This window comes from Peromyscus leucopus, chromosome 5 (assembly GCF_004664715.2).
Source record: "Peromyscus leucopus breed LL Stock chromosome 5, UCI_PerLeu_2.1, whole genome shotgun sequence".
Taxonomy (NCBI): Eukaryota; Metazoa; Chordata; class Mammalia; order Rodentia; family Cricetidae; genus Peromyscus; species Peromyscus leucopus.
Window position 1 is genome coordinate 85,564,813 of NC_051067.1, and position 12,982 is coordinate 85,577,794.

The 12,982-nt window shown below is 41.7% G+C and overlaps 1 protein-coding gene across 1 annotated transcript in view; it reads left to right on the top strand.

Annotated features, from left to right (window-relative positions):
* The window catches only part of Nup93 (nucleoporin 93), a 114,087-nt gene that overhangs the window by 11,043 nt on the left and 90,062 nt on the right, over positions 1 to 12,982 (top strand). The window contains exon 2 of the mRNA XM_028871471.2: positions 5,232 to 5,424. Within this exon, the coding sequence (XP_028727304.1) occupies positions 5,246 to 5,424 (179 nt within the window). The 5' untranslated portion in view covers positions 5,232 to 5,245. The remainder of the gene's footprint in view (positions 1 to 5,231; positions 5,425 to 12,982) is intronic.

Genomic DNA, 12,982 nt, shown 5'->3' on the forward strand with positions numbered 1-12,982 from the left:
AAACCTGCACCTTAGATGACTATACATCCTTTCAAGTTGATAATCAGTAGCCAGGGGTCCTTTGGATTCCTCATCCTCCTGCCTCCAAATGCTTAGATTATAGCATGTGCTTACCATGCTTCATGTAGTAGTCTTTAAAGAACTCAGTGCACCCTCAGTTTGGGAGTTGTCGTAAGACCCGGTAGGTGAAAAGAAGTATTCTGCTTGTGGATAGGGCTTAAGAGCAAAAGGAGAGAAGCCAATGAGCTAGTAATACCAGAAACAGGTGAGTACATTTTGATGTAACAAGCAGAAATATCATAAGAGACCAGGATTGTGGCCGCTTAGAAGAATGTTAACGGGACCATTTTATGAGGACACTGACTTAGAATGGTTCAGAAGTGCCCAGTAGTGTGAGTATTTCTTTTCTGACTTGATTGATTATTTAACATGGTTGCTTTGAGAATGTGGAAATGGCCGGGTTATTTCATAATTAAAACTCCACGTTTGTATAGCAACTGAACTGAAATTAACTGATCTAATTTCACTATCTTTATATAATGACATCATTTTACCATATATGTATTGTAGGAATTGTTTTAGTTAATTTTCTGCTTGCTGTGACCAAATAACCTGACAAGAGACAGTTTAAAGGAGAAAGAGTTCATCCTGGACCTTAATTTGGAAAATGCCTCTATAAGGTCCAGCTGTAGGTCATTTTCTTAATTAGTAATTGGTGGGGGAGGATCCAGTCCATTGTGAGTTGTGCTACACCTGGGCTGGTGGTTCTGGGTTCTATAAGAAAGCAGGCTGAGCAAGCCGGTAAGCGTCACCCTTCCATGGTTTCTGCATCAGCTCCTCCCTCCAGGTTCCTGACTGTTTGAGTTCCTGTCCTGACTTCCTTCAATGAAGAACAGTGATGTGGAAGTGTAAGCCAAGTAAACCCCGTCCTCCCCAACTTGCTTTGGTCATGGTGTTTCATCACTGCAATAGAAACCCTGACGAAGACATTGGCTGAGGGCTGCATCCTGTCATGCCAGGGAAGGCATGGTTTCAGGAGCATTGCATTCACAGCCAGGGCACGAGTGAATAGAATGAGGCTGGGTTATAAAACCTCAAGGCTTTGTCCTCAGTGAAGGTCTTTACCTGCAAAAGGTGCCACAACGTTCCCTAACAAGCACCGCCAACTGGGACCAAGTGTTCAAACACATCTCTATTGGGAGCATTTCACATTCAAACCACATGCACTTTTATCCACCTCATTTAAGAATGTTGATGTGCCTCAGTGGGGCATGTATTGTTTAGACATTGGATGACAGGTAAATGAATGCAAACCAACATGAGGAAACAGAAGAAATTGTAGACTTCACATATTTTCTTTAATGTTCTCAGCATCTGTTGACCCACCCTGTGACCAGCAAGGCTAAGACCTGAGGTTCCCAGGATACATTCCAAAGATCTGAGTGGGGTGCTAGGGGACCCCAGGCTTTTGAGCTCGAGTAGCACAAGCAAAGCACTTCTCATTTTTATTATTAAAGCAAGCAAAGCATAAGGTGATGTTTACAGTTAGCTTAAGCAAATACAAGTACCATAGGGGAGAGCACCTAGTGTTATGTCTTGCCGTCTTGTGGTCATGTGAAAAGAGCCAAGAATATTCCACCCAGGCCTTTGCCTTTCCCACAGAGATAATGTGGGCACGCTGGCATTTCCTTTATGTTCTTGTTTTTAAGTGCATTTACTTATCACACTTGATGTAAAATGTTTTAGAAAACCACCTTCTGGGAAGAACATTGTGTACCCTGTCACATCCATAGTTCACAGTACGTTTATAGCTTTCTTACAAAGGCTCCCAAGCATCTTTTAGGTGGGGTAAAGAGATCTAGATCATGGGATTGACCCTGTAACAACATTCTTTTTTTTCTTTTTTGAGATGGGATCTTACTCTGTAGCCCTGGCTGGCCTGGAACTTACGGTGTAGATCACCTGCGTAGCCTCAAACTCATAGAGATCTGCCTGCTTCTGCCTCAAGAGTGCTGGACTTAAAGGTGTGCATTGAAATACTCACTTTTATTATTACTATTTTTTTTTTTTGGTTTTTTCTTTGTTTAGATGAGTCACACTAAGTAGGAGCTACACTGGCATTGAACTCACATCCTGCCTCAGCCTCCCAAGTGCTGGATTGTAGGTCTACCTTGCCACTCTAGACCTGTTAATTTTAGTTTCAGTATTTTTTTTTTTTTTTTTTTTTTTTTTTGGTTTTTCGAGACAGGGTTTCTCTGTGTAGCTTTGCGCCTTTCCTGGAGCTCACCTGTTAGCCCAGGCTGGCCTCGAACTCACAGAGATCCGCCTGCCTCTACCTCCCGAGTGCTGGGATTAAAGGTGTGCGCCACCAACGCCTAGCTTTAGTTTCAGTATTTTTAAAGAATTATTTATTTTTAAATTTATGTGTATGTTTAGTTTTAAGACTTACAGTGTATATTGTGTGTGGATGTTTTGGCACACCCTTTTAATCTCAGCATTCAGGAGGCAGAGGCAGACAGATCACTGAGTTTGAGGCTAGCCTAGTCTACAAAGTGAGTTCCAGGACAGACGGGGCTACACAGAGAAACCTCTGTCTTGAAAAACCATGAATGAATGAATGAATGAATAATGTAAGAAGAAAGAAAAACAAAAACTCAAAACACAAAAATAGTTTCTCTCAGAGTAAACATGAAAACACTGGTTTTCTTCATGAAATTGTAAGCTGACTTTAATCTTTAACAAAAATCATATACACTGTAAGTCTTAAAACCAAAGTTCCTAGAAAATCACACACACACACACACACACACACACACACACACACACACACACACACACACACACACACGGTACAGTTGTACCTGACTATCACTGCTTGTGGGAGAGTGAGGACTGCAGAGCTAAGAGTCCCACAGTCTGTTCCCACCACCGCCTGGCACTATTTTTGTTTTAACCTTGTGACCTGACTTTAAAGTTAATGTCCTTGAGTGCTCATTTCAGAAAGTTCTGATCTTCCGGCTGTGGGGGTTACGGTGGAAAAGGTGGCTGTGCATTAACACGTGCTTCTGTAGCTGAGGTATAAGTACGTAGTACGTTAACATTTTAAGTACAGAGTAGACCAGTGGGATTTCCTGGTGCAATAGAAACCATGGGCTTAAAGAAGGAAAAGATAAACAAGACCTACAGTTCAAAGGTTAAGATTGAAAACTGCTTTCCAGAGGAATCAAGTTTGAATAACCTGTAACTCCAGCTCCGGGGATCTGAAGCCCTCTTCTGGCCTCTGTAGGCACCCATACCCACTTGGCATACACTCACATAGATACACTAACATACACATCAAAATAAATCATTTGTTTGTTTGGTTTTTTGAGACAAGGTTTCTCTGTGTAACAGCCCTGGCTGTCCTGGAACTCACTTTGTAGACCAGGCTGGCCTTGAACTCACAGAGATCCACCTACTTCTGCCTTTTGAGTGCTGGGATTAAAGGTGGGCACAATGTGTAGCAGGGATCTTAAAAGTTCTTATTAATAAAATCAAACCTGAGGCGAGTTATTGGGGTCCATGCTGGTAGATCAAAGAGACAGAACAAGCCACAGCTATCTCACCTCGCCGGATCCTCAGCTGGTCTTGTCTCCTCAGACTGGAAGCCTCTGAGTCCTCATCCGGAATGGGTCTCAGCTGAACTGTGTTGCTCCAAAGCCTGAAAGCTTAACCAGCCGAATGCTTAACCAGCCAAATGCCTCTAGTTTCTGGTCCTCATTGCCTTATATATCTTTTTGCTTTCTACCACCACTCCCTGGGATTAAAGGCTGGCTTTCTGGGATTAAAGGCGTGTCACCATGCTTGGCTATTTCCAATGTGGCCTTGAACTCACAGAGACCCAGAGGGATTTCTATCTCTGGAATGCTAGGATTAAAGGTGTGAGTGCCATCATTTTCTAGCCTTTGTATCTAGTGGCTGTCTGTTCTCTGACCCCAGATAAATTTATTAGAGTACACAATATTTTGGGGAACACAATACCACCACACACAATGCCTGACAAATAGCAGCACTTTCTTAAAAGATTAAAAGATATGTCTGTGTACCACACGCATACAGTGTCCTCAGGCCAGAAGAGGGTGTCAGATCCCCTGGACTGGCGTTATAGTTGGGTTTGAGCTGACATGTGGGTCCTGAGTAGCCAGTGCTCTTGACCACTGAGCCATCTGTCTCCAGCTGCTGGCCTTTTTTTTTTTTAAACACTTATTTAAATAGTATGTGTAGGTGTGTTTGTGTGTATGTGTGGAGTCATGCCACAGTACATGTGGAGGGCAGATGAAAACTTGCAGGAGTTGTTTTTGGAGTCAGTTCTCTCTTTCCACCATGTGGGCCTTAGAAATTGAAAGTTGATCACAGTAGCAAATACCTGTTCAGCCATCTTCTCAAACCACATAGCAGCATTCTTCACAGCACTTTCAATCAGTTGTTAGAGAAACAGGTGGCCTTGTTAATTATGTTCATACTCTAAAAGTTAGATGTCATTAATGTAAATACAGTTACTGTTAGTAGTTGCAGTAGCAAGGAAGATGTCATATGTAGTGAGGCCTTCAGTCACCTTGTAAGATTGTGTAAATGGAGACCAGGGCATGAATAATAAAAGAGCATCTTTTATGTTAATGAAGACATGGTTGTGTTAGAATAAAGTGAAGCTGAGTTTAGTTAGAAGATGCTTAGCATTTCTCTGGTCTCAATTCAGCCAAATCATGGCAGGGCTTGTGCTGGGCACATAACTGAGTTTCCATGGCCTGGAGTTACCATGAAAATCCTGCGACATAAGGTTTTAGGCTGTAGCAATCCCTTCTTAGTGAGGCGCTCTTCCCTCAAGGTAAATGGAGGGATTGGAGGTATAGGGGCTGTTCTTCAGGCTTCCTGGAGCTTGCTGGAATGGCTTTCATTTTCTTACCTGCTTTGGGTCTGCAGGAGGAGACAGGAATTCTGGCCTGTGGCTTAATATGCTTGCCTTTGTTCTGCTGGTGAAATCCGTATGCTCAGAAATGAGCTGTTCACAGTCTGAGTCATTTTCTCTGTCAGGCCTGTTCTTGGGCTCTATTCAGGAACACATCCTGCTTGTTGATGAACTATGTCCCTTTCAGTTTACAAAAAGTCCTGGAGGTTTATTAATCTTGTAACGGATTGAAGCAGCAATGGAAACCTTTCTCCCCCTTGATGTAGGTCTTTTTCTTTTCATGTAGCACCTGCATCTCCAATGGATACTGAAGGGTTTGGTGAGCTCCTTCAGCAGGCTGAACAGCTTGCTGCTGAGACCGAAGGTATCTCCGAGCTTCCACATGTGGAACGGAATTTACAGGAGATCCAGCAAGCGGGTGAGCGCCTGCGTTCCCGTACCCTCACCCGTACATCCCAGGAGACAGCAGATGTCAAGGCGTGAGTACTGGTGGGGAGCTGCTGCTGGTAGACTGGGTAGTGGGGGGCAGGACCAATTTCTTCTATGACAGTCACAAGCCGGATAGTTTTATAACAGGTCAGCAAGGCTTGCTTTGTTGCCTTGCCTCTCTAGGGTTTTAGAGTTCTAGCCACCAAGCTGAGAGAGAGCCCATATCATCTGCAGAGGTGTGAGGGTGGAAGTGGGTGGAGGAGCTCTGTTCCGTATAAAATGCTCTCAGTAATTCCTGCTTGGGTTCATGGCTATTGAATCATAAATGGCCCCTGCAAGTGTGTTAGTAGATATGGACCGTGCACATAAGTGCTACCCAAAGCCAGAAAGCACTCAGTCATGAACAGTTTTAAGGCTAATTGGAAAAAATTGGTAAGTGGTCAGTGAGGAGAAGCCATCCAAGTGAGGAGTGATTCTGTCTGCTCATTGCCAGTGACCCCAGAGGCTGCTGCCTCTGAAAGGCTTTGAAGTACAGTGCCCTCCAGCTGATTGTACAGTGGGAAGGTGGCTGAGTCCCAGGGGAACAAGACTTTGAGGAAAAATGCTGACTAACGGGGTCATACAGCATTAACAGGATGATGGAGTGTGCAGAGGATCCTGGTTGGGCAAAATAAAAACCCAACAAAAATCTAAAACCAAGTGCTTTCTTTGAGAAATGTGATTTAATGGCTATTTACTGTGTATCAGAAACTTCTTACATGGTCTTTGCTTAATGCTCACAGCCAGCATCAAAACTGATCCCTACATTATAGTTGGACAGCAGAGGTTCAGAGAGGGCTGCTAACTTCCTCAGATTATATAGCTGGTGAGTGGTGAGCCGAGATTCAAACCCACTGAGACCGACTCTAGCACTCCTGTCTTTCTGGAAGGGTCTTGGAGAGAGAAGGGTGAAGAGCGTGCTTCTTCTGAGCTTTTCGGGTACGGGGGAGGTCCAGAAAGTCATAGGATTATGTATAATTCAGGAAAATGTCAGTCTGTTTCTTCATTCTGTGAAATTGAGAAGATGCGTGTTAATGCGAGGCATTGTCTTTTAGGTACTTAGTAAATGTCAAAGTAGTGTGCAGACTGCATTCCTTTTCTAGCTATCTGGAGAACTGAGTGGCTAGTTGCTCTATGAAGTCAGTAGTATGCTGTGGATGTTCTGTAGTCTTCTCTAGAGTCTTATTTTCTTAAATACTAGTTTTGATTTTGTTGTCATTAATAAAGGTAAGTCAGATGAACCCTGGCAGGTTTCCTGTTTGTTTTTTTTTTTTTTTTAGACTACCTAGCCTTGTAGAAAACGCCCAGCCAGTCTGTAGATATTTCTACTAACTTGCCTTGCTTGCAGGCTCCACACTTCTGCTCCTGGCTGCTTACAGTTCCCCTGATTGAAGCAGGCAGCCTCTGCTTGTGCAGAGATGCTGCAGGAGCGAAAGCCCCGATACCCGCTGAGTTGCTATAGTTATAATTTAATTGCATCAGCTTTACAGCCTATTAAGAGCAGAAAGGGAAAATGTTTTCTTGGTAACAATTATCAGTTATATTCTCTTTCTTGTAAATTTCCATTCTTCCTTGTCTCTTCTACCTTAAATTCATTATTTTAGGGAGGAGGGAGTTAGAACGTTGAAAGAATGGATATAGGGTGGGGCAGGAGCTTAAAAAGGAATCAGAGGGCTGATGACTGTATTTTTCCATCTTTTTGATAGGCAGGAACACAAAGTATGATGTGAATATTTTAGTACATGCTAGATGAGGGCAGAGAAGAGGACTGAGTAGGATTTTTTTTTTTTTTTTGTTACATGAAGTAAGTTTTTGAAAGAAAATTCTGCCTTTAAGGTCTGAGTTTGGATTGTAGATTTAAGTCTGGCCTGAGTTGTGAATTTTTTTTTTTTAATTTAAAAAAAAATGATTCTATGTGTATAGGTGTTTTGCCTGCACCACATGCATTTTTATTTTCAAAGAAAAAGGCTTCCCCCCCCCCCTTTTTAATGGAATATTACTGTTTCCTGACTGACCTAGAACATGATACTCTCCTGACTTGGCCTTCAGAGTAGCTGGGATTACAGGTGTGTGCCAACACTTCCAGGTCTAGGGAATAGATTTGATACCATTTTTGTATGTGTGTTCTTGGTCTTTTAAACATTGTGGATTTTTTTTTTCACCACACATAAAGAATATGCCTGGCGTATATAATGCAGGGGTTTTCGGACTGTGGCCCGAGAGCCTGCTATCTGTTATATCTTACTGGAACATAGCCACGCTTACTTGTTTTATATGTTAACTGTGTGAGTTTTTTGTTTAGCAGAGCTGAGTGATTGCAACAAATTAAATGGCCTGCAAACTGAAATGTTTATTGTCTGTTTCTTACAGGAGAATCTCAATAACTCCTTGTGTGAGTAATAGAGTAAATGAACACCCATGTGTGTATTTCCATTAAAATGCAGAATATTATCAGTGTCCTTCATCACTTGTCTCCCTACAGCTTTTCAGCAGAAGTAGATCAATGGATTTTTCCATTAAAACCGAAGCCAAACAACCTAGAGATGTACAAAGAAAAAAGATAGTAATCACTCTCTTCCCCTAAACTTATCCTCCGAGGTAACTATTGTTATTAATTTGCCTAATCTTTTACAGTTTTCTCCCTATCATGCACACACTCACATAGTTTGGCCAAAGCTGCATAGTCAATAGTAATTTTCTTGTGATAATTCTGTGAAGCTGTCTTTGGCCACTTGGTGTTGCTTAGGTACGGTGCCGTCATTTAACAGGACGTCAGCCCTGTGAAGCAGTGTCATCTATCTCAGTTCTCTGAGGAAGGAAGGTCAGATAGGAAGTGGGCAGCTACATTCAAAGTTAGCTTGATTAATAGAAATCCCTCTTGGCATTTGCCATAAAGTACTTTCTCTTCCCAGGGAATTGATGTAGTCATTCTTCCTGACTTCATTATCAAAGTTTGAAAAGTAGGAAAGGTAGTGTTGATGATGTCAATGGTTAAAGCTTCGAAAGAAAAGTATTTAAGATTTTTTTCAGTGAGTACGTTGTAGATGAGGGTTGATCCCCTCCCCCAATTTTTTCTTTCTTTATTCTTTTTTTCTAAACCCTGTATGTACTAGGAACAACTTTTGTGTCTTTTTCTCTGGGGACTTTGAGGACTCTTGGAGACTCTGGAGTATGACTCCATCTTTTGTGGCTTTCTGATCATGTAGAGCTGTCCAGACTATTAGAACTGGGACCAGTAAAAGCAGAGGACTTTGGACTTTTCTATCCTTAAAAGCCAAATGTTGAGCTAGAGGTATAGCTTAGTAGTAGAGCTCTGTCATATGAAAGGTTGCTGGTCTAACCATCCCTACCTAGATCAACACTTCTGCCAGAGATTTTTCTCCCTTCCTCCTTCTCCCTTAACAGCATCTCTACATAGACGAAGCATAAGCTGTATGTTGTGTAGTTCTTGTAGGTGCCACATAGATGACCATTCTCTTCAATTCCAATAGCTACACTGTTTGTTGCCCAAGCTAGTCTGGAACTAAATATGCAATTCAAGCTGGCCTGTAATTCTTACTTCCCTATCTGAGCCTCTACAGTGCTAGGATTATAAGTATGAGCTGCCACACCTGTCTCAAAAGCTGGTTTTTCTTTTCTTCCTTTTTAAAAATTTTTGTTTTGTTTTGATTTTGGTTCTTTTGAGACAGAGTTTCTCTGTGTATCCGTGACTGCCCTGGAACTCGCTCTGTAAACCAGGCTGGCCTCAAACTCAGAGATCTGCCTGCCTCTACCTCCCAAGTGCTGAGATTAAAGGCGTGCTCTACCACCACCTGGCAAAAGCTGGTTTTTCAATTCTGGAGTTTTTTACCCTAGAATATGTAAAGTCATTTGGATGAACTCTCACATGTCACTGTGAAGATGTAGTACTCTGAAATTTAATTAGGAAATAGCTAGCAAAATTGATCTAGCAATTTCTGTTTCTAGGGTTCTGTCCCAAAGATCTAGTATCATAAATATGAAGTCTACACAAAGATTCATTGTTGCATTATGTGACATAGGAAAAATAGGAAATCACAAGTGTCTTTCTTTTCAGTACTAGCTGAATAGATGTGCCAGGTTTGTATACTTGGATACTTTCCAGTAGTACCAAGGAGAAATCATGTACACTACCATGGAGTGAATTCAGGAGAGGTTATTAAATAAACACTTCAAGGTAGAGAAAAATGTCTAAAATACTAAAATGTAGATCAGTAATAGAATGCAGGTTAGCACATGAAAGGTTCTGAGTTGGTCCCTAGTATAGCAACAATAACAAAAGGGTGGATGGGTAGGTAGGTGTAATGCTTTTTCCTTCTGTTTAAAAAAGCAGATAAAAGATATCCTGTGTTAGTGGATTGGAAGTTTATATTAAGGTATCCGTACACCCCATGTTGACCTATATATTCAACAAAAACTTAAAATCCCAGCATCCGGCTGGAGAGATGGTTCAGCAGTTAAGATTTCTGGCTGCTCTTTTGAGGACCTGGATTCAATTCTTAACAACTATGTGGTGGCTCACAAAACCATCTGTTAATTACACTTCCAGGGAATCTGATGCCCTCTTTTTGCCTTCAAGGGCACCAGACATGCACAAGGTATACAAACATACATGCAAGCAAAATACCCATACACATTAGATGAAAAAGAAAAGATAGGGGCTGGAGAGATGGCTCAGGGGTTAAGAGCACTGTCTGCTCTTCCAGAGGTCCTGAGTTCAATTCCGAGTAACCACATGGTGACTCACAACCATCCATAATTCGATCCAGTGCCCTCTTCTGGCCTGTAAGCATACATGTAGACAGAATACTGTATACATAATAAATAAATAAGTATTTAAAAAAAATACTTCATTTAAAAAAATAAATAAATAAAAAGATAGAAAAAAATCCAGCCTCCCAGCTGGCTCTTTTTGAGAAATTGAGGGATTGAATCAAAATACAAGAGCTCTTGCATGGCCAAAACAATCTTTAAAAAAATGAGGATGAGTGTTTTGCCTGCATGTATGTAATACCACATATGTGCCTGATGCTCATTGAATTGAACCCAGGTCCTCTAGAAGGGCGAGCTGCCAGTGCTTTTAACCACAGAACCATCTCTCCAGTCCCCAGAACAATCTTTAAAAGACAAGAAAAGAGAACTGACACTTCAATTCCTAGAAAGCCACAACAATCACCAGGTGTGGTCATCTCTAACTATATTCTCAGCACTGAGGAGCCTAAGGCAGGAGTTCATGGTCTTCCTGCCTTACTTAGTGAGTTCCAAGGTCAACCTGGGCTTCATGATAATGACCCTGTGTTTATAGACAAAACCACACTAACCAAGATTATGTGGCATAAGGATGGAAAAATAGATTGTTGGAATAAAATCACAAGTCTAGATGGGCCTCAGTGGTTGTGTTCTTCCAGAGGACTTGGGTTCAGTTCCTAGTACCCACATGGTGGCTCATAATTATCTGTAACTCCAGCTCCAGGGGATCTGCCACCCTATTTTGGCCTCTAGATGCACCAGGCACTCATGTGATGCACATATATACAGCAAGCAAAGCCCTCATACACAAAGTAAATTTAAAAATGTCAGTAGTATCTGTAATCTTAAAACAACTCTAAGAATATTGGGTTTTCCCTTTACTCCTATTAAAACAACATAATTCTAGAATTATGAGTCTAGAAAGTTTATGTGGTTATGATTTTTTCCCCCAATAAAGGTGTTCAGACCATTGAACATGAAAAGAGTAGTCTTTAACAAATAAGGTTGGGGTAACCTGATGTCTACATGCAAAAGAATACAGTTGGCCCCTGTCTCATTCCATACACAAGCATTAATTCTAGCTGGACTGTAGGTGTAGATGTAAGAACTAAAATTATAAAACTCTTGGAAGAAAATGTGTGCATAAATTTTCCTGACCTCAAGAGGTAGGGATGTAACTCACTTGGTAGAGTGCTTTCCTAGCATGCCCAAGGCCCTGGCTTCAGGCCCCAGAATCACTTAAATCTTGGTGGCAATGGTGAATTGAAGGAGAATGGTCCCCATAGGCTCACATGTTTGAATGCTTAGTCCTCAGTTGGAGTGTTTAGGAAGGATTAGGAGGTGTGGCCTTGTTGAAGGAGGTGTGTCACTGGGGGTGGGCTTTGAGGTTCCAAAACCCTCACCAGGCCCAGCCTTCCATTGCCTGCTGCCTGCAGAGCTGATGTAAGCTCCTAGTATTCCTGCAGTGCCATGTCTCCCTGTCTGCTGCTACACTCTTTACCATGGTAGTCATGGACTAACCTGAAACTGTAAGAAAGCCCCCAATTAAATGCGTCCTTTTATAAGTTGCCTTGGTCATGGTGCCTCTTCACATAGAACTTAGTTTATGACTAAGACAGTGAGTGGCACATGCCTATAATATCAGCACTCTAGAGGTAGAGACGTGAGAGCCAGAAATTTAAGGTTATCCTTGTCTGCACAAGTTCAAGGCCAGTCTGGGCTACCCGGGTTTCAAACACAAACCAACAACTATTCTTGACCTTAGATTTGGCAGAGCTGTCTAGGATATTAGGCCAATAGGATATATCTAAAAACAGAGCAGTTTAGCTTTATCTAAGTGAAACACTTGTGCTTCAAATGCAAATGTCAAGAAAGAAATATGTTTTAGGAAAAAATACTTGCCATTTATTTAAATGCTAAGGAAGTCTTGTGGTTGTTTTAAAGAAAATGGTCCCCAAATGGAATGGCACTATGAAGAGGTGTGGCTTTCTTGGAGTAGGTGTAGCCTTGTTGGAAGAAGTATGTCACTGTTGGGGTGGGTTTTGAGGTTTCCTTTGCTCAAGCTGCCCTTAGTGTGGTAGACAGTTTACTTCCTGTGGCCTGCAGATCAAGATGTAGAACTCTCAGCTCATTCTCCAGCACCATGCCTGCCTGCACACCACCATGTTTCCCACCATAATGATAATGTATGCTAGCCTCAATTAAATGATTTCGTTTATAAAAGTTGCCATGGTCATGGTGTCTCTTAACAGCAATAGAAACCTTATCTAAGACAAACTTAAATTCAGAGTTTTTAAAAAATTATTTTCTCTGTGAGTGTGTTTTTATTTGTGTCTGTGTGTTTGTGCATGTGCATGCATGCATGTGTATGTATGTATGTGTGGGAGTCAGAGGACATATTGCCAGGGATCAAACTCAGGTCAAGGTTGGTGGCAAGTACATCCAGTGGGTACACTGAGCCAACTCACTGTAGTTGGTCTTTTCTTTTCTTTTCTTTTTTTTTAAACTCTTTTGCACTTTTGGGGTCCCACCACTCAGCTTCCAAATTAATCACACAGAGGCTAATTATTACTTATAAATGCCCAGCCTTAGCTTGACTTATTACTAGCCAGCTTTTCTTAACTTAAATTATCCTATCTTTCCCTTCTGGGCTTTTATCTTTCTATATTGTATATACCTTTCTTTACTTCTTACTCCATGGCTGGTTGTGTAGCTGGGTGGCTGGCCTCTTGAGTCCTCCTCCTTTTCTCGATCCTCCTATTTATTCTCTCTGCCTGCCAGCCCTGCCATCCTTCCTCCTAT